Source organism: Bombina bombina, chromosome 1 (assembly GCF_027579735.1).
Source record: "Bombina bombina isolate aBomBom1 chromosome 1, aBomBom1.pri, whole genome shotgun sequence".
Classification (NCBI taxonomy): domain Eukaryota; kingdom Metazoa; phylum Chordata; class Amphibia; order Anura; family Bombinatoridae; genus Bombina; species Bombina bombina.
In genome coordinates, this window is record NC_069499.1 from 442,750,194 (window position 1) to 442,773,685 (window position 23,492).

Here is a 23,492-nt window from a genome sequence, read left to right on the forward strand (position 1 = left end):
TCGTTTTCCCCCCCACTTTTCACACTTCATTGAAGTCCATGGGGGGAATATGTTAATGTGGTGGCAATATTCCAAGTTTGTCTTTTTGCATGCATTGGGTTAGCATGCAAGAGAAAACTTTTTACTGTCAACTTGTAATATGCGTGCTGCTCGACGTGTGAAAAAAGCTGATATCTAGCGGTCTAAAGCCCTAATTAGTTGTATCACAGATTTTTATTTGTTTTAAACAGCAGAAGTAGTTTAGTGAAAAATGATATACTAAATTAAATATCTACTGAAACATTTGAAACATGGAAGAGCAAAAATACTACTAACCACTAGAAAAAATCTGGATATGTGGCCTAGGGACAAAAGATAATTTGAATTTAATTATGAAATTAATATGTCTAAAAGCTTTTGGACTAGATTACATTTTTCGCTGCCGTAGTAGCGCTGGTATTACAGGTTGAAAGTAAAGTTAGCGCGCAAGCGAAAGAAAAAGGCACGCTAACTTCAGGACTTTGGAGAACCATAGACTTCTATAAAACATGCTGAAAATTGTTTGCACACTAACCCGACACCGCTATAGACCAAGTGCATTAAACTCAAAGGGCAATATTGTACTGGAGTGCTCACATTTGCATCCTCAGAGCTCCGGTTAACTGTTTCAAAAAACAAAAAAGTTGCACAAAACATATTACAAAGTATACTTACACTCATAATAACACCATCTTATAAAAATGATTTTAAAAAATATATTGCACAAAAAGTTGTAAGGACTCAAAGATATGAGATCTCAGGTGTTAGAAAAAAAAGACAGGTAAAGGGCTTTAACATTAAAGGGACATAATACTCATATGCTAAATCACTTGAAACTGATGCAGTTTAACTGTAAAAAGCTGACAGGAAAATATCACCAGAGCATCTCTATGTAAAAAAGGAAGATATTTTACCTCACAATCTCCTCAGCTCACTAGAGTACGTCCTGTGTAAAAAGTTATACTTCAGCTGCTGCCCAGCTGCAAAGAAAAAGAAATGAACAGCAGCCAATCAGCATCAGCAGTGCTGAGGTCATGAACTCATTTACTGTGATTTCATGAGATTACATAGTAAACTTCCTTAAACTGAATAGGGAAGCTCACTCCCTTGCCTGTCCCGGGACAGGCATACTGATTTGCTGCTTAAAGTCCTTTGCTATGGTGTTTAAATACTTAGTACATTTTGTGGTAAAATATCTTTCTTTTTTACATAGCGATGTTCTGGTGATATTTTCTAGTCAGCTTTTTACAGCTTTGCTGCATCACTTTGAAGTGTTTCAACATTTGGGTATCATGGCCCTTTAAGATACATACATCTCTAAAGATATTTATGTATGTGTATATATATACTGTATATATATATATATATATATATATATATATATATATATATATATATATATACAGTATATATATTTATCTATATGTGTGTGTGTATACACATATAAACACATACATACAGATGTATACACATAAGACATCTGTATAAGTGCAATGGAGCCCTTTGCAAGTAGATGAAAACATGAAAAAACATATTAATGCAATATTCATTTTTAATAAAGTGTTATACTGTGTATTTACTGTAAATATTTCACATTCCAATGTTCTGTACATAGCAGAATATGTTCTAAGTATTTTTAAATAGATATTCGTAAATATATATATATATATATATATATATATATATGTGTGTGTGTGTGTGTGTGTGTATATATATATATATCTGTATACCTCTATACCTATATATATTCATGTATGTATATATATATGAATATATATATATATGTATGTACCAAAATACCATCAGATATATGTAGACGTATGTATCAATAATCGAACATATTCTACTTTGTGAAGAACATTGGAATGTGAAATATTTAAATTTTCATGTTGTGTTAACGCACATGAGAATATACGATCGGGTTTGCGTGCAAGTAAGTTGTTTTTTTTTCCACTTTTTTCTCCATTGATTTATATGGGGGAATACGTAAACGTGCACGTCATATACTAAGTTGGGCTTTTTTGCCCATGTTGGGTTAGCACGCAAGCGAAAATTGTTTACTTTTAACTCATAATACAAGCGCAACACGACGCACGCAAAAAGTTTACTTCTATTGCAGTTAACGCTCGAACATTCCTTTTTTCTTCACATAGATATATATATATATATATATATATATATACAGATATATATATATATATATATATATTTATCTTTGTCAAATATATCTCTATACCTAAATATCTATATGAATATTTGTATATACTGTATATATATATATATATATATATATATATATATATATATATATATATATATATATATATATATATATATATATATATATATATATATATATCTGTATACCTCTATACCTATATATATTCATGTATGTATATATATATGAATATATATATATATATATATATATATGTATGTACCAAAATACCATCAGATATATGTAGACGTATGTATCAATAATAGAACATATTCTACTTTGTGAAGAACATTGGAATGTGAAATATTTAAATTTTCATGTTGTGTTAACGCACATGAGAATATACGATCGGTTTTGCGTGCAAGTAAGTTGTTTTTTTCCCACTTTTTTCTCCATTGATTTATATGGGGTAGGGCTGCAACTAACGATTATTTTCATAATCGATTAATCGGCCGATTATTTTTTCGATTAATCGACTAATCGGATAAAAAGAGAATCAATAATAGTTTTCTATGTTTTAAATTAAAATCCACATAATGAGTGTTACAAATATAAACTTCAGACTAAAACTTTACATTAACACAACTGTTTCTTCAATTTTTAAGCAGCAGAGCACAGTTTTATAATTAAACAAAACAAAATCACAAACAGTTTGAAAAGTGGTAGAACTAGAAAGAGTTAGACTATCACTGTTAATAACATTCTGTTATTCACTCTTTCAGAAACTTTGCATTGAAATGCAAAAATCTCAACATGTCCACATGCTTCTGGCTAAGGCTGGTTCTCTGTTTGCAGCTATATTTCCTGCAGCAGAGAAAAGGCTGTTGAGGTGTATAAGTAGGGTTTTACCAATTTCACCAAAGTGGGATATTTATCTTTGTTAGCTCTTCACCAATGCTAAGTGTTTTCTACCTTGGCAAGGGGCCTCTCAATAAAGTAACCCTTGACTTTATTCTAACATAAAAATATCTTGAATATCTGCATGCAATGGTAAATAACCAGATATAAGGTTAGGGGAAATATCTAGTCCGCTCTAAAAATAACAAATATATACTTATAAAGGTTGAATCTGGTACATATCACAATTTATTAAAAATATAAAAAAACAATAAAAAACAAAATCAAAAGCGCTAAGGACTGTATATCAATAACAGGACAAAGCCTTACACATTTATTTATACAGTACATATAATCAGCAATAGCAAGCAATACGCTAATAATTGTGCAAACAGATAATAGTGCACATCAATTTAAATAACTCCCATCAATCTAGGGGCAAGGTGTAAATAACAAGCTTAGCACTATATCATGCAAAGCATAGTTCCAAATCACCAAATTTAATATAAACAATCCAAATGATGACTATTATATCTGGGTTGCACATAAGTAAGGGCTGGTTGTAAAAGTATACTGTCCTGAAAAAGTGAAAAGTAGATGTCTGTAGACGTCCTTTAGGCTAAGGAAATAGCCATAAAACACAATACCATATGCAGGAGCTCATTGGAGTGAAGCAGCTGGTCTTGTGCACAGACCAACTAATTGCAACCCGATTAATCGATTATGAGATTCGTTGACAACTATTTTCATAATCGATTATTATCGATTATGACGATTAGTTGTTGCAGCTCTAATATGGGGGAATACGTAAACGTGCACGTCATATACTAAGTTGGGCTTTTTTGCCCTTGTTGGGTTAGCACGCGAGCGAAAATGGTTTACTTTTAACTCATAATACAAGCGCAACACGACGCACGCAAAAAGCTTACTTCTATTGCAGTTAACGCTCGAACATTCCTTTTTTCTTCACATAGATATATATATACACAGATATATATATATATATTTATCTTTGTCAAATATATCTCTATACCTAAATATCTATATGAATATTTGTATATACTGCATATATATATATTTATATATATATATATATATATATATATATATATATATATATATATATATATATATATATATATATATAGAGAGAGAGAGAGAGAGAGAGAGAGAGAGAGAGAGAGTTTGTATATATACAGGCACACACACATATATATATATATATATATATATATATATATATATATTTAAAAATACAAATATTTTTCTCCCTGTGTGAAGAACATAGGAATTTAAAATAATTATATTCAAAACACATTAAATTTGATTACAAATGATATTGCATGTCTCAAGGTATTGTGCACATACATATTTACACATATAAACACATAAATACACATGTATACACACACGTGTATATATATATATATATATATATATATATATATATATATATATATATATATATATATACGTATATATATCATGACATCCTTCCCAGTCAAACACAATGTCATGTACCATATCCCTTTTAACTCTTTTAAAGCATTTTTAATAATAATAATAATTATTATATATAAATATATATATATATAAATACTGTATATAAAATATTTTTTATTAAAAAGTAAATATTAATTTTTATATATATATATATATATATATATATATATATATATATATATATATATATATATATATATAAGCTTTCAAGAAAAAATAGCACTCACTGGATTTGAAAACAAACAGGAGCCCGAAACGTCATGCGAGTAAAACACTGTTTTTGTTTTCAAAACCAGTGAGTGCTATTTTTTCTTGAAAGCTTATTATTACTTGCTGCACCCTGGTGTTTAAAGACTTGTTAGGTGAGAGTGCTTCTTGCTTGAATATATATATACAGGTATTTTTTATTTTATTTTAAGTGTGTGTAATACTTTATTTTAATATATTTAACATGTGTTTTGTACAACTTTTTTTAACCTTAAGTTTACTTCAGGTCTAAAGTCATGCTAAATATTCTAGCGCAGTTTCATCTTTCTCTTGAGATATCTGTGCAAATTATCTTGGTCGCGATATCCTTTGAAAGTATAGATTGTGCTAGAGTGAAGTCGGCCATGCTAACCCTTCTTTGGTTAACACACTTTATCATGGACTTAATATCATGTTGCACGCTAATGGGAGGACGATCCAACGATATTGCGTATTGCGTCCCACACTATCATTAAAGCATCACTTGTAATCTGGCTGTTCATTGCTTACTACTATCCATAATTCTTGTTACCATGGAAAAGGCTAATAATGAGTACATTTTAAATACATTTTGCAGGAATCTTCCAAGAAGATTTGTTTATAATGGTTAAAAATATTTTTGTTTCTATCTTGCATTAACTATGATCTTTAATAATAATTCTAAAAATAATGTTAGATTTATAATGATATTGTTATAAAATGTAGTCTTATACAGCTGGCATTTTTGTTACATTTCATTAACGATATTATGGCCTAGATTACAAGTGGAGTGCAAGAATATAAGCGCTGTTGTGCGTTAACATCACTTGAGTGCAGTCAATAGCATTTCTATTTTTGTGCTTATATTACAAGTCCGAAGTTATTTTTTCATCTTTCTAGGGTGTGCTAACATCTGCATGTCAAATAGTGCAGGTGCACTAAACCTCTCACATAATAGACTTCTATAGGGGTGCGCGGTAAAATTGATGTTGGATATCTCTAGAGCAGTGATTTTTAACCTTTTTTTTTTGCCGTGGCACACTTTTTAAAAAAAATCACACATTGTAGCCTAATACAGCATATATATATATACACATACACACAAACACACACATACTGTATGTATTGTGCTGTTATGCCATGCCTCCTACAAACTACCCCTGCACTGAGAGTAAAAAACAAGCAAAGTTTAAAAAATATGTCACACTGTTGTCAGTCTGCCGTGGCACACCTGAGGATCTCTCACGGCACACTAGTGTGCCACGGCACACTGGTTGAAAAACACAGCTCTAGAGAATGAGCTAAGCTGATGGTGTGGAGTTCTTTATGTATAGTTCCACACAATACTATTAATAATAATGGTTTACTTCAAGTCTTAAAAGGTGCATACATTTCAAAGCAGTATTTTAACTTAATTCACAACTTTTACTACAATAATAATGAGCGCACTAAGAGCCCTCCCTGCTGTATGCTTTAAAAGTATGGGGTGAATTAAAAAATGTTTTATATGGTTAAAATATTTAACCATCCATTTGTAACACCAGATTGTGCTGTTGACTGATCTCTGGTTGTAAACTAGCCGTATATAGAATTAGCTGCATATAAAGACATATTAAAAAAATATGCGTTATCTATACATAAATGTATGTTAAATTATCATTGTGTAAAATTTCTGCCTTGGGGAAGTTACATAGGACTTTAATGTATTAACCTGTAAAAAAGATTTATGTTTATATTTGTAATTTAAGTATATTGTAATAAAAATAAAATCCTAAAATATGCAGATTATTTTTGAGCATTTTTAACCTTTTTTACTCTGGAATTTGCACCTTCCAAAGCAACAATGATACTCACTGTCTCTATAGTGAACACGCAGGCACTTCAGCCCTGGAACGTTGTCTCTCATCACCACTTTGTTCGCTCCAGTAGACTTGTCAACCCTCTCAATGACTTCATAATCGCGATCAGTGTAATAAAGGAAAGCTTCGTGGACAGCTATTCCCCAAGGGTGGGAGAGATGGTTCACAACAATAACACGGTTTGTACCATCCAAATTTCCTCTTTCAATCTAAGGGATCAGTTAAAGTTTAATTAAAGCTTTTTAAGCACCTGCTTTGGTAGAAAATAAGCAACGTCTTCAAAAAACAAATAATTGAGGAGGTCTGATTTGGAAATTAAACAAAGCGTATAAAACATAAGGTCTTAATAACTTTATGCATGCGTTTAAAATCATTTTAGGCAGTCTGATTGTTTTTCTCATTCAACAAGTGTTTTTCAATTAATATACAAGTCTACTGTATTTTATATTCCATTATTGAGTCTGCTCTGCAGAATCTGTACTTGACAGAAATCATGACACCATCTACATGTATGATTTTTGTTTTTTAAAAAAAGGTGTTCCAATAAATACATAAAGTATATGGACCACTACTTGTAAGTAACACCATTCTAGTGAGGACACTCTTCATTTATGTGCACAAGGGTGTGGTGTTTTGTAAAATATAATTTGTATCAATTTTACTGCCAGCACCTTTTTCTGCATCCCAGGAAAATATCTGTAGCAAATTAAATATACATTTAATACAAAATCAATTTAATAAGCATAGTATTGAGGTTATTCCACTCTTCCCTCTGGTTATGAGTGCCGCCATTTTAAATCTCATTTTTACTGTATTTCAGTGCTAACACTTTTGCACATGTGAAGACACTCTACTTACTATACCTGCAGGGAAACCTACATTTTAAAATTGCAGCCTCCATACTTAGAGGAAGGTGCATGAAATGTATTTAGGGTTTGATTACAAGTGGTGTTCTAACAGTTGTGCACAAGCGATATCAGGTGTATCTCGAGTATATGTGCGTAGCGGAAGTAGCATGTGTATTACAAGTTGAAAGTAAACGCGTTCGCTCGAGCGCAATTGAACTTAGCACGTGTCAGGTTGGCGCAACTTCAGAGCTCTGGTTAATTGTTACGGTCAAATAAAAAGTGTCACAAAAAACATCACAATTACATTTAAAAGTACAGTTCAACTTATATTAACACTGTCTGATAAAAGTTATTTTAACCCCTTAATGACCACAGCACTTTTCCATTTTCTGTCCGTTTGGGACCAAGGCTATTTTTACATTTCTGCAGTGTTTGTGTTTAGCTGTAATTTTCCTCTTACTCATTTACTGTACCCACACATATTATATACCGTTTTTCTCGCCATTAAATGGACTTTCAAAATATACCATTATTTTCATCATATATTATAATTTACTATAAAAAATATTATAAAATATGAGGAAAAAATGGAAAAAAACACACTTTTTCTAACTTTGACCCCCAAAATCTGTTACACATCTACAACCACCAAAAAACACCCATGCTAAATAGTTTCTAAATTTTGTCCTGAGTTTAGAAATACCCAATGTTCACATGTTCTTTGCTTTTTTTGCAAGTTATAGGGCCATAAATACAAGTAGCACTTTGCTATTTCCAAACAACTTTTTTTCAAAATTAGCGCTGGTTACATTGGGACACTAATATCTTTCAGGAATCTCTGAATATCCATTGACATGTATATATTTTTTTTTAGAAGACATCCCAAAGTATTGATCTAGGCCCATTTTGGTATATTTCATGCCACCATTTCACCGCCGAATGCGATCAAATAAAAAATTTTTTTTACTTTTTCACAAATTTTTTCACAAACTTTAGGTTTCTCACTGAAATTATTTACAAACAACTCATGAAATTATGGAATAAATGGTTGTAAATGCTTCTCTGGGATCCCCTTTGTTCATAAATAGCAGACATATATGGCTTTGGCTTTGCTTTTTGGTAATTAGAAGGCTGCTAAATGCCACTGCGCACCACACGTGTATTATGCCCAGCAGTGAATGGGTTAATTAGGGAGCATGTAGGGAGCTTCTAGGGTTAATTTTAGCTCTAGTGTAGTGTAGTAGACAACCCCAAGTATTGATCTAGGCCCATTTTGGTATATTTCATGCCACCATTTCACCGCCAAAAGCAATCAAATAAAAAAAAATTGTTCACTTTTTCAAACTTTAGGTTTTTCACTAAAATTATTTACAAACAGCTTGTGCAATTATGGCACAAATGGTTTTAAATGCTTCTCTGGGATCCCCTTTGTTCAGAAATAGCAGACATATATGGCTTTGGCGTTGCTTTTTGGTAATTATAAGGCCGCTAAATGCTGCTGCGCATCACATGTGTATTATGGCCAGCAGTGAAGGGGTTAATTAGGTAGTTTGTAGGGAGCTTGCAGGGTTAATTTTAGCTTTAGTGTAGAGATCAGACTCCCACCTGACACATCCCACCCCCTGATCCCTCCCAAACAGCACTCTTCCCTCCCCCACCCCACAATTGTCCCCGCCATCTTAAGTACTGGCAGAAAGTCTGCCAGTACTAAAATAAAAGGTATAAAAAAATAAATAAAATTTAAGCATATTTACATATGCTGCTATGTAGGGTCCCCCCTTAGCCCCCAACCTCCCTGATCCCCCCAAAATAGCTCCCTAACCCTCCCCCTCTGCCTTATTGGGGCCATCTTGGGTACTGGCAGCTGTCTGCCAGTACCCAGTTTGCAAATAAAAATGTTTTTTTTTTCTTTTTTATTATTTGTTTCTGTAGTGTAGCTTCCCCCCCACAGTCCAATACCCCACCAGCCAAACCGATCACCAAAATAAACATATTAACCCCTTTGATCCCCGCTTCTAACTTTCTGTAGCGTAGTGGTTCCCACCCGCTCCCTCCCCGTGCACGCACCCGCCCGGCCTCCCCGTGCACGTGCGCGCGTCCGTGCGCGTCCCCCCGGTCGTCCCCGCCCCGATCCCGCCCCCCTCCGCATCACAAAGGCCATCGATGGCCGCCACCCACCTCCCACACCGGCTCCCACCCACCAACGAACGTAGCCGTTAATGTCCGGTGCAGAGAGGGCCACAGAGTGGCTCTCTCTGCACCGGATGGCTACAAATGGTTATTGCAGGATGCCTCGATATCGAGGCATCACTGCAATAACCGGAAAGCAGCTGGAAGCGAGCAGGATCGCTTCCAGCTGCTTTCCACACCGAGGACGTGCAGGGTACGTCCTCAGGCGTTAACTGCCTTTTTTTTGAGGACGTACCCTGCACGTCCTCGGTCATTAAGGGGTTAAAAAAATTGCAATAAAAAGTAATAAGGGGGTCAAAAATATGAGATCTCAGGTGTTAGAAAATAAAGGACTGCAAAGGGCTTTAACGTAGAGATACATACATATACATGTCTGAATATGTCCATGTTTATATATATATATATATACACTGTATATATATATATATATATATATATATATATATATATATATACTGTATGTATATATATATATATATGTGTGTGTGTGTCTACAAATGTATTTATGTGTTTTACTGAATATTTACTGTACATATTTCACATTCCAATGTTCTTCACTTAGAGGATAATGTACATTTCATTCTAAAATACATATTTCTATGTATGTGTGTATATACCTATAACTGCATATCTATTTCTATAGATATATAGGTATAGATATGTATTTTACATGAACAGTATCAGATATATATAGAAATATATATTTAATAATAGAAAGTACACTATTTTTTATTGTTGGGCATTGTGTTTCTTAATTTAGATTTTAACATGGTCGGGTTACCGTACAGGAAAATGTAGTATTCTTAAGGCGCGTTAAATAAATATTACATTCCTATATTCTTCACATATATTAAATATATATTTCTATATTTATCTGATACTGTTCATGTAAAATACATATCTATACCTATATGTCTATAGGAAAATATATAGAGTTATAGGCAAATACACATATATAATGTTCTTTACATAGGGGAATATGTTCTAAGTATTAATAAATAGATATTTATCTATACTTATATATATTTATAATATATATATATATATATATATTATCTATGTGAATAGCATTGGAATGTGAAACATTAGCACACTTGAAAAAAACGAGATTGGGGTTATGCGACTTCTTTTTTACACTTTTCACTCTCCATTGATGACTATGGGAAAATACGATAACGTGCTCACGATATTGTAACTTCAGCTTTTTGGGTGCATAGGGTTAGCATGCGAGTGAAAACTTTTTATTTTAAACTTGTAATATGTGCGGTATCCGACACATGCAAAAAGCCGAATTCAAATACAGATATGGCGCTAGCGGGAGCAATAATTAGGGCTCCACTCGTAATCTAGCCCTTAATATTTAAAGGGGTATGAAACCCAAAAAAATTATTTTGTGATTCAGACTGAAGGGCCTATTTATCAAAGAGTCAACTGAAAATACGCTGGAATTCCGCATCGTATTTGTTGCGAGATTGATCTGCCGTAGTTATCAATGTCAAGATCTGCAAATGTTGAAATTTGTGACGTAAAATATGATCCCACAATCTCAATCCGAGCGGAAATGTGTTCATTCGCCCTCCTAATCGACACTAATCAAAGCTCTCACTAAGTTATCAAAAAATTCTACATTTACGCTCGCATCTTTTCCGACTCAGCGTACCTAGTTTTCAATTTGCCACCCTTGAGGTCGCGGATGCCATAGAACTCAATGGGAGTCTGAAAACTCAGAAAGCTTATGACATAATAAAAGTAAATAAGAAACTTTATTACATTTGTATACCGTTTCTAAATCAAACAATATTATTGCTACACATTTGGTGCACTAGTAGATATAGGGATAAAAATGAAACTTTATTACATTTGTATACCGTTTCTAAATCAAACAATATTATTGCTACACATTTGGTGCACTAATAGATATAGAGATAAAAATGAAATAAATACACAAAATAATATAGCTAACTTCCTTTTTATTTTTTTTGGAAAAATCTATATACACCTTGTTTAAGCCATGTAATACAAGTCCCACTCTCCACTTCGTACCATATTTGACTCAACACTTTTCGCACCAATTATGACGCAAACTCAACCGACACACTAGTGAATTTTTCCACCACTTTTGATTGGAATATGCATAATCACATGATTTATGACATAAGCCGATCTGATTCAAATACACATTATAAACTATCACTAACGAATCAAATTGCTCGATACTTGTGTCATTGATCACTCATTAGAAATTGTAAGTGCCATTTGTTACATTGTGTATTATACTTTGAAAGTATGTATATGTGAAATTAGTATTAAAGGGACACTAAAACCACAATTTTTCTTTATTATTCAGGTAGAGAATACAATTTTAAACAACATTCCAATTTACTTCTATTATCTAATTTGCATTCTTTAGATATCCTTTGCTGAAGAAATAGCAATGCACATGGATGAGCCAATCACACAAGGCATCTATGTGCACTACTAAGCCTATCCAGATATGCTTTTCAGAAAAGGATATCAAGAGAATGAAGCAACATAGTAAATAGTAAATAAAGAAAAAAATTGGGTTTAATGTCCCTTTAAAGATAAACATTGATGCTGATATTAGGACACACAGTGTAATAGTTTAGACAAAGATTTTAAAATTCAAATTGATGTTTGTTTCAATATAATCTTAAACTGATAGCTCAAAGGGATAGCCCACCTAATTTTAAACTGTCATGATTCAGATACAGCAGAAATTAAAATCACCTCTATACTGGCATGCTTTTTTCAGTGTATTTCTTCCTTCTCTTGAATTTCTTTTTCAGTAAGAAATGTTATTTTATATGCCAGCCCATCTTATAACACCTGTGTAGGGGTGGTTTTTAAAAATAGATTGCAATCAGGAGAGGCTAGACAGGTACAGAGAGAAAACTGGCCCAGCTCTTAAAGGGACAGGAAACCCCAAAATATTATTTCATGATTTTGATAGAACATACAATTTTTAAAATCTTTCAAATTCACTTTTATTATCAAATTTGCTTTATTCTCTTGTTATCCTTTGCAGAAGGAACAGCACGGCACTACCGGCAGCTAGCTAAACACATCTATTTAACCAATCACAAGAGACAAATGTGTGCAGGCAAAAATTAGCAGCTAGCTCCCACTAGTGTAGGATATGTGTGTATTCTATTCCAACAAGGGATACCAAGAAAATAAAGCACATTTGAAAATAGAAGTGAGTTTTAAAGTGTTTTAAAATTACATGCTCTATCTGAATCATGTAACTTAAATTTTTAATTTCCTATCCCTTTAAAATATCCATTGATTGCAAATAAATACATATGATACCCTGATTATATGTTATATTTGCAATCAGAATAATAATATATTTACACTATATACATAAAGACAGAGATATGACAGACAACATTGTTTAGAACAAAAAAAAAACAGAACTTAGGGACATGTAAAAATGTTTGCAAAAGATTTCTGGCATAACACACACACACACACACACACACACATATATATATATATATATATATATATATATATATATATATATATATATATATATATATATATATACATATACAAGTATGTGCAAGGATATGTACAAATTCTAGCATTAATAATAATTAAAAAATATATATATATGACTTCTAGAAATACAAATACACATTCATTTATGTGACAGTATCATATAATAAATTGTTGAGGTATAAATCTAGCTATTTCTTGTACATTAACAGATGAAAAATAAAAGATTAGCTTTAGAGAAATGTGCTTGTTCATGGACAGGAATGAAATGGTATAAATAAAGTTGGGAAAAACCCGAATAACCGCGACATCGATGACTGTTAGTTAACACCAGTTTGATGCTCTTCGCACCATACTTGACGCTCGTGTTTTTGACGGCTTTTTTGATAAATAAGGAGATCGTATTCAGATCCGCAGCAGCGATGTCTTGCGAGCGTATTGACGCCGGAGAATGCAACATAGTTGGCGCTTTGATAAATAGGCCCCTCAGCAAATTATTATTTTTATTATTATCAGTTATATGTAGAGCACCAACAGATTCCTCAGTGCTATAAACAAATGCGGAGTACAACAAAACAATTATAGGGATCAAATGGGTAGAGGGCCCTGCCAAGAGTTGCACTGTTGTAGTCAGCTCTTGAGAAGAAGATCTACAAAGAGCTGGACTCTTAGGCTTACAAGCTAAGGGGGTTCAGGGGATAGCAATGGAGGAGAGGAACTGGTAAAAAATAAGGTTAGTGTAGGTTGTATGCATCCCTGAACAGTAGAGTCTTTAGGGAGCAGAATACAATTGTTTAAAAAAATTACAATTTAATTCTATAATCAAATTTGTTCCCATAGTATTCTTTGTTGAAGAGATACTTAGGTAGGTGTCTGGAGCACTAAAAATAGTGCTGCTCTCTAATGCTCTTACAAATGGATAACATTCGTGAAAAACTGCTGCCTTATAGTGTTTCATACACATGCTTAGCTTTTTTCAGCAAAAACATAATTTATGTAAGAACTTACCTGATAAATTCATTTCTTTCATATTAGCAAGAGTCCATGAGCTAGTGACGTATGGGATATACATTCCTACCAGGAGGGGCAAAGTTTCCCAAACCTCAAAATGCCTATAAATACACCCCTCACCACACCCACAAATCAGTTTAACGAATAGCCAAGAAGTGGGGTGATAAGAAAAAAGTGCGAAGCATAAATATAAGGAATTGGAATAATTGTGCTTTATACAAAAATATCATAACCACCACAAAAAAAGGGTGGGCCTCATGGACTCTTGCTAATATGAAAGAAATGAATTTATCAGGTAAGTTCTTACATAAATTATGTTTTCTTTCATGTAATTAGCAAGAGTCCATGAGCTAGTGACGTATGGGATAATGACTAGCCAAGATGTGGATCTTCCACGCAAGAGTCACTAGAGAGGGAGGGATAAAATAAAGACAGCCAATTCCGCTGAAAATAATCCACACCCAAACAAAGTTTAAAACTTATAATGAAAAAAACTGAAATTATAAGCAGAAGAATCAAACTGAAACAGCTGCCTGAAGTACTTTTCTACCAAAAACTGCTTCAGAAGAAGAAAACACATCAAAATGGTAGAATTTAGTAAAAGTATGCAAAGAAGACCAAGTTGCTGCTTTGCAAATCTGATCAACCGAAGCTTCATTCCTAAACGCCCAGGAAGTAGAAACTGACCTAGTAGAATGAGCTGTAATCCTTTGAGGCGGAGTTTTACCCGACTCGACATAAGCATGATGAAATAAAGATTTCAACCAAGATGCCAAAGAAATAGTAGAAGCCTTCTGACCTTTCCTAGAACCGGAAAAGATAACAAATAGACTAGAAGTCTTTCGGAAATTCTTAGTAGCTTCAACATAATATTTCAAAGCTCTAACTACATCCAAAAAATGCAATGATTTCTCCTTAGAATTCTTAGGATTAGGACATAATGAAGGAACCACAACTTCTCTACTAATGTTGTTAGAATTCACAACCTTAGGTAAAAATTTAAAAGAAGTTCGCAACACCGCCTTATCCTGATGAAAAATCAGAAAAGGAGACTCACAAGAAAGAGCAGATAATTCAGAAACTCTTCTGGCAGAAGAGATGTCCAAAAGGAACAAAACTTTCCAAGAAAGTAATTTAATGTCCAAAGAATGCATAGGTTCAAACGGAGGAGCTTGAAGAGCCCCCAGAACCAAATTCAAACTCCAAGGAGGAGAAATTGACTTAATGACAGGTTTTATACGAACCAAAGCTTGTACAAAACAATGAATATCAGGAAGATTAGCAATCTTTCTGTGAAAAAGAACAGAAAGAGCAGAGATTTGTCCTTTCAAGGAACTTGCAGACAAACCTTTATCCAAACCATCCTGAAGAAACTGTAAAATTCTCGGAATTCTAAAAGAATGCCAGGAAAAATGATGAGAAAGACACCAAGAAATATAAGTCTTCCAGACTCTATAATATATCTCCCTAGATACGGATTTACGAGCCTGTAACATAGTATTAATCACAGAGTCAGAGAAACCTCTTTGACTAAGAATCAAGAGTTCAATCTCCATGCCTTTAAATTTAAGGATTTGAGATCCTGATGGAAAAAAAGGACCTTGTGACAGAAGGTCTGGTTTTAACGGAAGAGTCCACGGTTGGCAAGAGGCCATCCGGACAAGATCCGCATACCAAAACCTGTGAGGCCATGCTGGAGCCACCAGCAGAACAAACGAGCATTCCTTCAGAATCTTGGAGATTACTCTTGGAAGAAGAACTAGAGGCGGAAAGAGATAGGCAGGATGATACTTCCAAGGAAGTGACAACGCATCCACTGCTTCCGCTAGAGGATCCCTGGATCTGGACAGATACCTGGGAAGTTTCTTGTTTAGATGAGAAGCCATCAGATCTATTTCTGGAAAACCCCACATTTGAACAATCTGAAGAAATACCTCTGGGTGAAGAGACCATTCGCCCGGATGTAACGTTTGGCGACTGAGATAATCCGCTTCCAAATTGTCTGTACCTGGGATATGAACCGCAGAAACTAGACAGGAGCTGGATTCCGCCTATACCAGAATTCGAGATACTTCTTTCATAGCCAGAGGACTGTGAGTCCCTCCTTGATGATTGATGTATGCCACAGTTGTGACATTGTCTGTCTGAAAACAAATGAACGATTCTCTCTTTAGAAGAGGCCAAGACTGAAGAGCTCTGAAAATTGCACGGAGTTCCAAAATATTGATCGGTAATCTCACCTCCTGAGATTCCCAAACCCCTTGTGCTGTCAGAGACCCCCACACAGCTCCCCAACCTGTAAGACTTGCATCTGTTGAAATTACAGTCCAGGTCGGAAGAACAAAAGAAGCCCCCTGAACTAAACGATGGTGATCTGTCCACCACGTCAGAGAGTGTCGTACAATCGGTTTTAAAGATATTAATTGAGATATCTTTGTGTAATCCCTGCACCACTGGTTCAGCATACAGAGCTGAAGAGGCCGCATGTGAAAACGAGCAAAGGGGATCGCGTCCGATGCTGCAGTCATAAGACCTAGAATTTCCATGCATAAGGCTACTGAAGGGAAAGATTGTGACTGAAGGTTTCGACAAGCTGATATCAATTTTAGACGTCTCTTGTCTGACAAAGATAGAGTCATGGACACTGAATCTATCTGAAAACCTAAAAAGGTTACCTGAGTCTGAGGAATCAATGAACTTTTTGGTAAATTGATCCTCCAACCATGATGTTGAAGAAACAACACAAGTCGATTCGTATGAGATTCTGCTAAATGTGAAGACTGAGCAAGTACCAAGATATCGTCCAAATAAGGAATACCACAATACCCTGTTCTCTGATTACAGACAGAAGGGCACCGAGAACCTTCGTAAAAATTCTTGGAGCTGTAGCTAGGCCAAACGGCAGAGCCACAAACTGGTAATGCCTGTCTATGAAAGAGAATCTCAGAAACTGATAGTGATCTGGATGAATCGGAATATGCAGATATGCATCCTGTAAATCTATTGTAGACATATAATGCCCTTGCTGAACAAAAGGCAGGATAGTCCTTACAGTTACCATTTTGAATGTTGGTATCCTTACATAACGATTCAATATTTTTAGATCCAGAACTGGTCTGAAGGAATTTTCCTTCTTTGGTACAATGAAGAGATTTGAATAAAACCCCAGTCCCTGTTCCAGAACTGGAACTGGCAAAATTACTCCAGTCAACTCTAGATCTGAAACACAATTCAGAAATGCTTGAGCCTTTGCTGGGTTTACTGGGACACGGGAAAGAAAAAATCTCTTTGCAGGAGGCCTTATCTTGAAGCCAATTCTATACCCTTCTGAAACAATGTTCTGAATCCAAAGATTGAGAACGGAATTGATCCAAATTTCTTTGAAAAAACGTAATCTGCCCCCTACCAGCTGAGCTGGAATGAGGGCCGCACCTTCATGTGGACTTTGAGCTGGCTTTGATTTTCTAAAAGGCTTGGATTTATTCCAGACTGGAGATGGTTTCCAAACTGATACCGCTCCTGAGGATGAAGGATCAGGTTTTTGTTCCTTGTTGTGATGAAAGGAACGAAAACGATTATTACCCTGGAAAGAAAGGGAAAGCAGAGTAGACTTAGAAGACATATCAGCATTCCAAGTTTTAAGCCATAAAGCTCTTCTAGCTAAAATAGCTAGAGACATATACCTGACATCAACTCTAATGATATCAAAGATGGCATCACAAATAAAATTATTAGCATGTTGAAGAAAAAATGCTATGAGAATTATTATCTGTTACTTGTTGCGCTAAAGCTTCTAACCAAAAGATGAAGCTGCAGCAACATCCACTAAAGATATAGCAGGTCTAAGAAGATTACCTGAACACAAGTAAGCTTTTCTTAGAAAGGATTCAATTTTCCTATCTAAAGGATCCTTAAAGGAAGTACCATCTGCCGTAGGAATAGTAGTACGCTTAAGAAGAGTAGAGACAGCCCCATCAACTTTAGGGATTTTGATTGCTTAAAACGTTTAGAAGGAGTAAATGAATTTCCCAAATTATTCCATTCCCTGGAAATTACTTCAGAAATAGCATTAGGGACAGGAAAAACTTCTGGAATAACTACAGGAGATTTAAAAACCTTATCTAAACGTTTAGATTTAGTATCAAGAGGACCAGAATCCTCAATTTCTAATGCAATTAGGACTTCTTTAAGTAAAGAACGAATAAATTCCATTTTAAATAAATATGAAGATTTATCAGCATCAACCTCTGAGACAGAATCCTCTGAACCAGAAGAACCATTATCAGAATCAGAATGATGATGTTCATTTAAAAATTCATCTGAAAAATGAGAAGTTTTAAAAGACTTTTTACGTTTACTAGAAGGAGGAATAACAGACATAGCCTTCTTAATGGATTTAGAAACAAAATCTCTTATGTTATCAGGAACACTCTGAGTATTAGATGTTGACAGAACAGCAACAGGTAATGTAACAGTACTAAAGGAAATATTATCTGCATTAACAAGTTTGTCATGACAAAACAGTACAAACAACAGCTGGAGGAACAGATACCATAAGATTACAGCAGATACACTTAGCTTTGGTAGCTCCAGCCCCAGGCAGCGATTTTCCAGAAGTATCTTCTGACTCAGTTTCAACGTGGGACATCTTGCAATATGTAATAGAAAAAACAACATATAAAGCAAAATTGATCAAATTCCTTAAATGACAGTTTCAGGAATGGGAAAAAAATGCCAGTGAACAAGCTTCTAGCAACCAGAAGCAATAAAAAATGAGACTTAAATAATGTGGAGACAATAGTGACGCCCATATTTTTTTAGCGCCAAAAATGACGCCCACATTATTTGGCGCCTAAATGCTTTTGGTGCCAAAAATGATGCCACATCCGGAACGCCGACACTTTTGGCGCAAAAGAACGTCAAAAATGACGCAACTTCCGGCGACACGTATGACGCCGGAAACAGGAAAAAAAAATTTGCGCCAAAAAAGTCCGCGCCAAGAATGACGCAATAAAATGAAGCATTTTCAGCCCCCGCGAGCCTAACAGCCCACAGGGAAAAAGTCAAATTTTTAAGGTAAGAAAAAAATTGATTTATTCATATGCATTATCCCAAATATGAAACTGACTGTCTGAAATAAGGAATGTTGAACATCCTGAGTCAAGGCAAATAAATGTTTGAATACATATATTTAGAACTTTATAAAAAAAAGTGCCCAACCATAGCTTAGAGTGTCACAGAAAATAAGATTTACTTACCCCAGGACACTCATCTACATGTTGTAGAAAGCCAAACCAGTACTGAAATGAAAATCAGCAGAGGTAATGGTATATAAATAAGAGTATATCGTCGATCTGAAAAGGGAGGTAAGAGATGAATCTCTACGACTGATAACAGAGAACCTATGAAATAGACCCCGTAGAAGGAGATCATTGAATTCAAATAGGCAATACTCTCCTCACATCCCTCTGACATTCACTGCACGCTGAGAGGAAAATCGGGCTCCAACCTGCTGCGGAGCGCATATCAACGTAGAATCTAGCACAAACTTACTTCACCACCTCCATAGGAGGCAAAGTTTGTAAAAACTGATTTGTGGGTGTGGTGAGGGGTGTATTTATAGGCATTTTGAGGTTTGGGAAACTTTGCCCCTCCTGGTAGGAATGTATATCCCATACGTCACTAGCTCATGGACTCTTGCTAATTACATGAAAGAAATATAGCAAGAGAAAGAAGAAAATGTGAAACACTGCATGAGAACCTCACGCATCAAAGGGGGTAGGAAGAGCAGCGATGGAAGCAAAGTGTAATTATACAGTTTATGTATATGAATATATATATTTATATTTATATGTTAATATGTGTATATAAATGTATATGTTCATATACAGTACATATATATGCGCTGGGAACACACAGTTCCCATAGACTGCAATGTAAAGGTACTTTTCAGTGCTGTTTTTTTGTTTTTTTTCTAGCACCACCCCACACCTGTGAAATTTAAAACCCTAAAAGCTGCTTTTTGCAAATATTTCATTAAAAAATAAAGATGCTGCTATCTTTATTTTTTTATAAAATATATGACACTTGTTCTGGGGCATTTTGTAGACATTTATACAATTAACCCGATATCTGATCTCTGGTTAATTTTTAATAACCAGCCACTTATAATGGCTGCTTATCAGGTGCCAGCAAACGAGCAAATGTGTCCATTTGTGGGTGCGCAATAAATTAGCACTCCATTTGTAATCTAGCCATTAATGTATAAAAATACCCCTCCATTACATTATTATCAGAAAGTTATTTAAAAAAAACGGTAATATTAGATAAAGTTTATAATTACCACACCACTGCCAGTTACAGCCCAATAGAGTTTTTGGTCTGCTATATCAATAGTAATAAATTCAACGTGGTCAAGGTTATTGGTAAACAAGACAGCTGGTTTGGAACCATCCATATCAGCGCTGGCAATTTTTGCAGGGATTCCACTTTCAGTGCCCTGGTCTGTCCAATACATTTTTCTGAAAAATTAATTGAAAAGTAATAATGCAATTAAAAATGCTATTATTTTTACAGGGAAAAACAACATGCTTCAGCCATTTATTAGCAACTTACCATCGTTACCAGGTTAGGTACAAGATAAGACCTGACTGATAGCCTAATTGATGAGGATACAATAGGGGGTATTCAGGGGGGTGTGAGGAGTGCATGAATGAGTAGAAAATAATAAAGTAAGCTGACAGACGTTGAAGATACTGACTGACAGAAGGAAGTAGGAGAGAAGAACAATGAAGAAGCAGCCTTGAGAGAAATGATGGATGAAGGTGAGAAGGGATAAGATTTGGGAATGATAATGAAATAGGAGAATGAGGTAGATAGAAGAACAAGAGTTACAATGGGTGAGCTATGTAAGAGTATTAGAGGCAAAGAGAAAATAAAGAATAGAATTGTTTAATTGTGTCTTTGTTTGTCGTCTATAGGTTTGAGGGACGTAGTATGAAATTATACCCAGTATTTATCTATCTATCTGTCTATCTGCCTATGTATCTATCTATCTATCTATCTATCTATCTATCTATCTATCTATCTATATATATATATATATATATATATATATATATATATATATATATATATATATATATATATATATATATATCTTTTTATTAGGGTTATTTTCAAAATAATAAGCCAAAATATGTTTAAATTAATCTGAACTTTAAGAATCCAGTTGGAAAATCTGCTACTTACATTTACAAATAGTTTTGAAAAATAATATAATGCATGTATATAACAAGAACCCATATTAGGAATATGCACAGTAAAACTTGGATACAACTCTCTTACCAAGCCTGTGCCTATGTTACTTTAGACAAGGACCAATTAGATGAAGCTCAGAAATGTAATTTGGCATAAGCCTCAAGCTCTCAGGAAATATTTTCATTGGACTAAAAATAAAACACCTTTTTGGTAATGTAATCTGAGGATATATTAATGTAAGTTTAATAGCATTTTCTACATTTATATATCAGGAGTCCAATATAGATTATCCTAACTGGTGTTGGGGAAAAATACAATATAATCACTAATTGAAAAGGGTTGCTCTACAAAAATGCACTACAAATCTAAATGCTGATGTAAGAACACTAAAGAACCTACCCTCTAGCTGGATCAACAGTTATGCCTATTGGCCTCCCAGCTCCAGTTGGCGTTCCATCATTTGTAATTAAAGTTTTTCTGTATTTCACATCTCCACGCAGTTTTATTACCTTTATATTAAAAAAAATATTTTAAAGATGAGTTTATTGATGTATTAGCAATAACTTTTATACACAAAAGGGAAAGAATGATACAGAAATTTAAAATATATTCACCCAGTAATTATGAGACAGCAGTGACAAATTAAACATAAATTCTCTCTGTAGTCAAGATGGCTTTTTCTTAGAACTATATCCACAACTAGCGGCAGGCTATGAAACATAGGATATTTTCCATTTCCACCATTTGTTTTAGTTCATTTAAAGATACATAAAAAGTGGCTTTAAATGGCATTCTTCTAATGATATTTCTTTTTAAATGTCACCTGTAATTCATACTTTTCAGAAATAAATAAGGCATTGCACTCTAGTGGCAATTACTGAGGTAAAGTCAGCGGAGGATACTCATTTGTAGAGCATGGAAAAGCTGCAACTTCATCTCATCCTGTAGGGCCGATTTATTAATGTCGGACATGATCCGCTGTAGCGGATGATGTATGCCCAACATCGCTAAATGCCGACAGCATTATGCTTTTGGCATTTAACATTCACAAACATTTCTAGTGAAATGTTTGTACAATGTCACCCCCTGCAGGTTTGTGGCCAATCGGCCACTAGCAGGGGGTGTCAATCAACCCGATCGTATCCGATCAGGCTTATTGCTGTCTGCCGCCTCAGAGGTGGCGGACGAGTTAAGGAGCAGCGGTCTTATGACCGTTGCTTCTTAAAGGGACACTAAACCCAGTTTTTTTCTTTCATGATTCATATAGAGCATTCAATTTTAAGCAATTTTCTGATGTACGCCTATGATCAATGTTTCTTTGTTATCTTGCTATCTTTATTTAAAAAGCAGGAATGTGATGCATAGGAGCCGGCCCATTTTTGGTTGAGTACCTGGGTTATGCTTGCTTATTGGTGGATAAATGTAAGCTTCCAATAAGCAAGCGCAATCCATGGCTCTGAACCTAAAATGGGCTGGCTGCTAAGATTTACATTCCTGCTTTTATAATAAAGATAGCAAGAGAACGAAGAAAAATTGATATTAGGAGTGAATTAGAAAGTTTCTTAAAATTCCATGCTCTATCTCAATCATGAAAAAATTTGGGTTTAGTGTCCCTTTAACTCTTGTTTCCAGTGACCTGGAAACTATGGGGGTAGATTGCAGCATCTGCTGCTTGTTAAATCTACCCCTTAAACAACAGCAACCCTAGTATAAATATTTCTTAAAGGTATGCTTCAACGTATATTATTTAAACATATGCTGTCAGCATTTATCATTGCACAAGCATTGGCCGCTAGCAGGGGGTCCCGATGATTGCAGTCCGCCACCTCAGACCGCTACTTCTGAAATCCTGTTTCCAGCAAGCCAGAAGGTCATGTGAAATAAGCAGCATCCACTGCTTGATAAATCTGCCCCCATGAATCAACTCTTTCTAAAGAGCTTTTGTAAATGATTCCATAAGCAGCTACCCTCCAGATACAGACCATTACTCATCGATGATTG

The 23,492-nt window shown here is 34.6% G+C and overlaps 1 protein-coding gene across 1 annotated transcript in view; it reads right to left on the reverse strand.

Moving 5' to 3' along the window:
* LRP2 (LDL receptor related protein 2) overlaps positions 1-23,492 on the reverse strand; it is a 337,404-nt gene that overhangs the window by 137,588 nt on the left and 176,324 nt on the right. The window contains exons 34-36 of the mRNA XM_053698401.1: positions 21,891-22,000; positions 20,575-20,752; positions 6,656-6,869 (exon numbers count right to left, since the gene is read on the reverse strand). Of these exons, the coding sequence (XP_053554376.1) occupies positions 6,656-6,869; positions 20,575-20,752; positions 21,891-22,000 (502 nt within the window). The remainder of the gene's footprint in view (positions 1-6,655; positions 6,870-20,574; positions 20,753-21,890; positions 22,001-23,492) is intronic.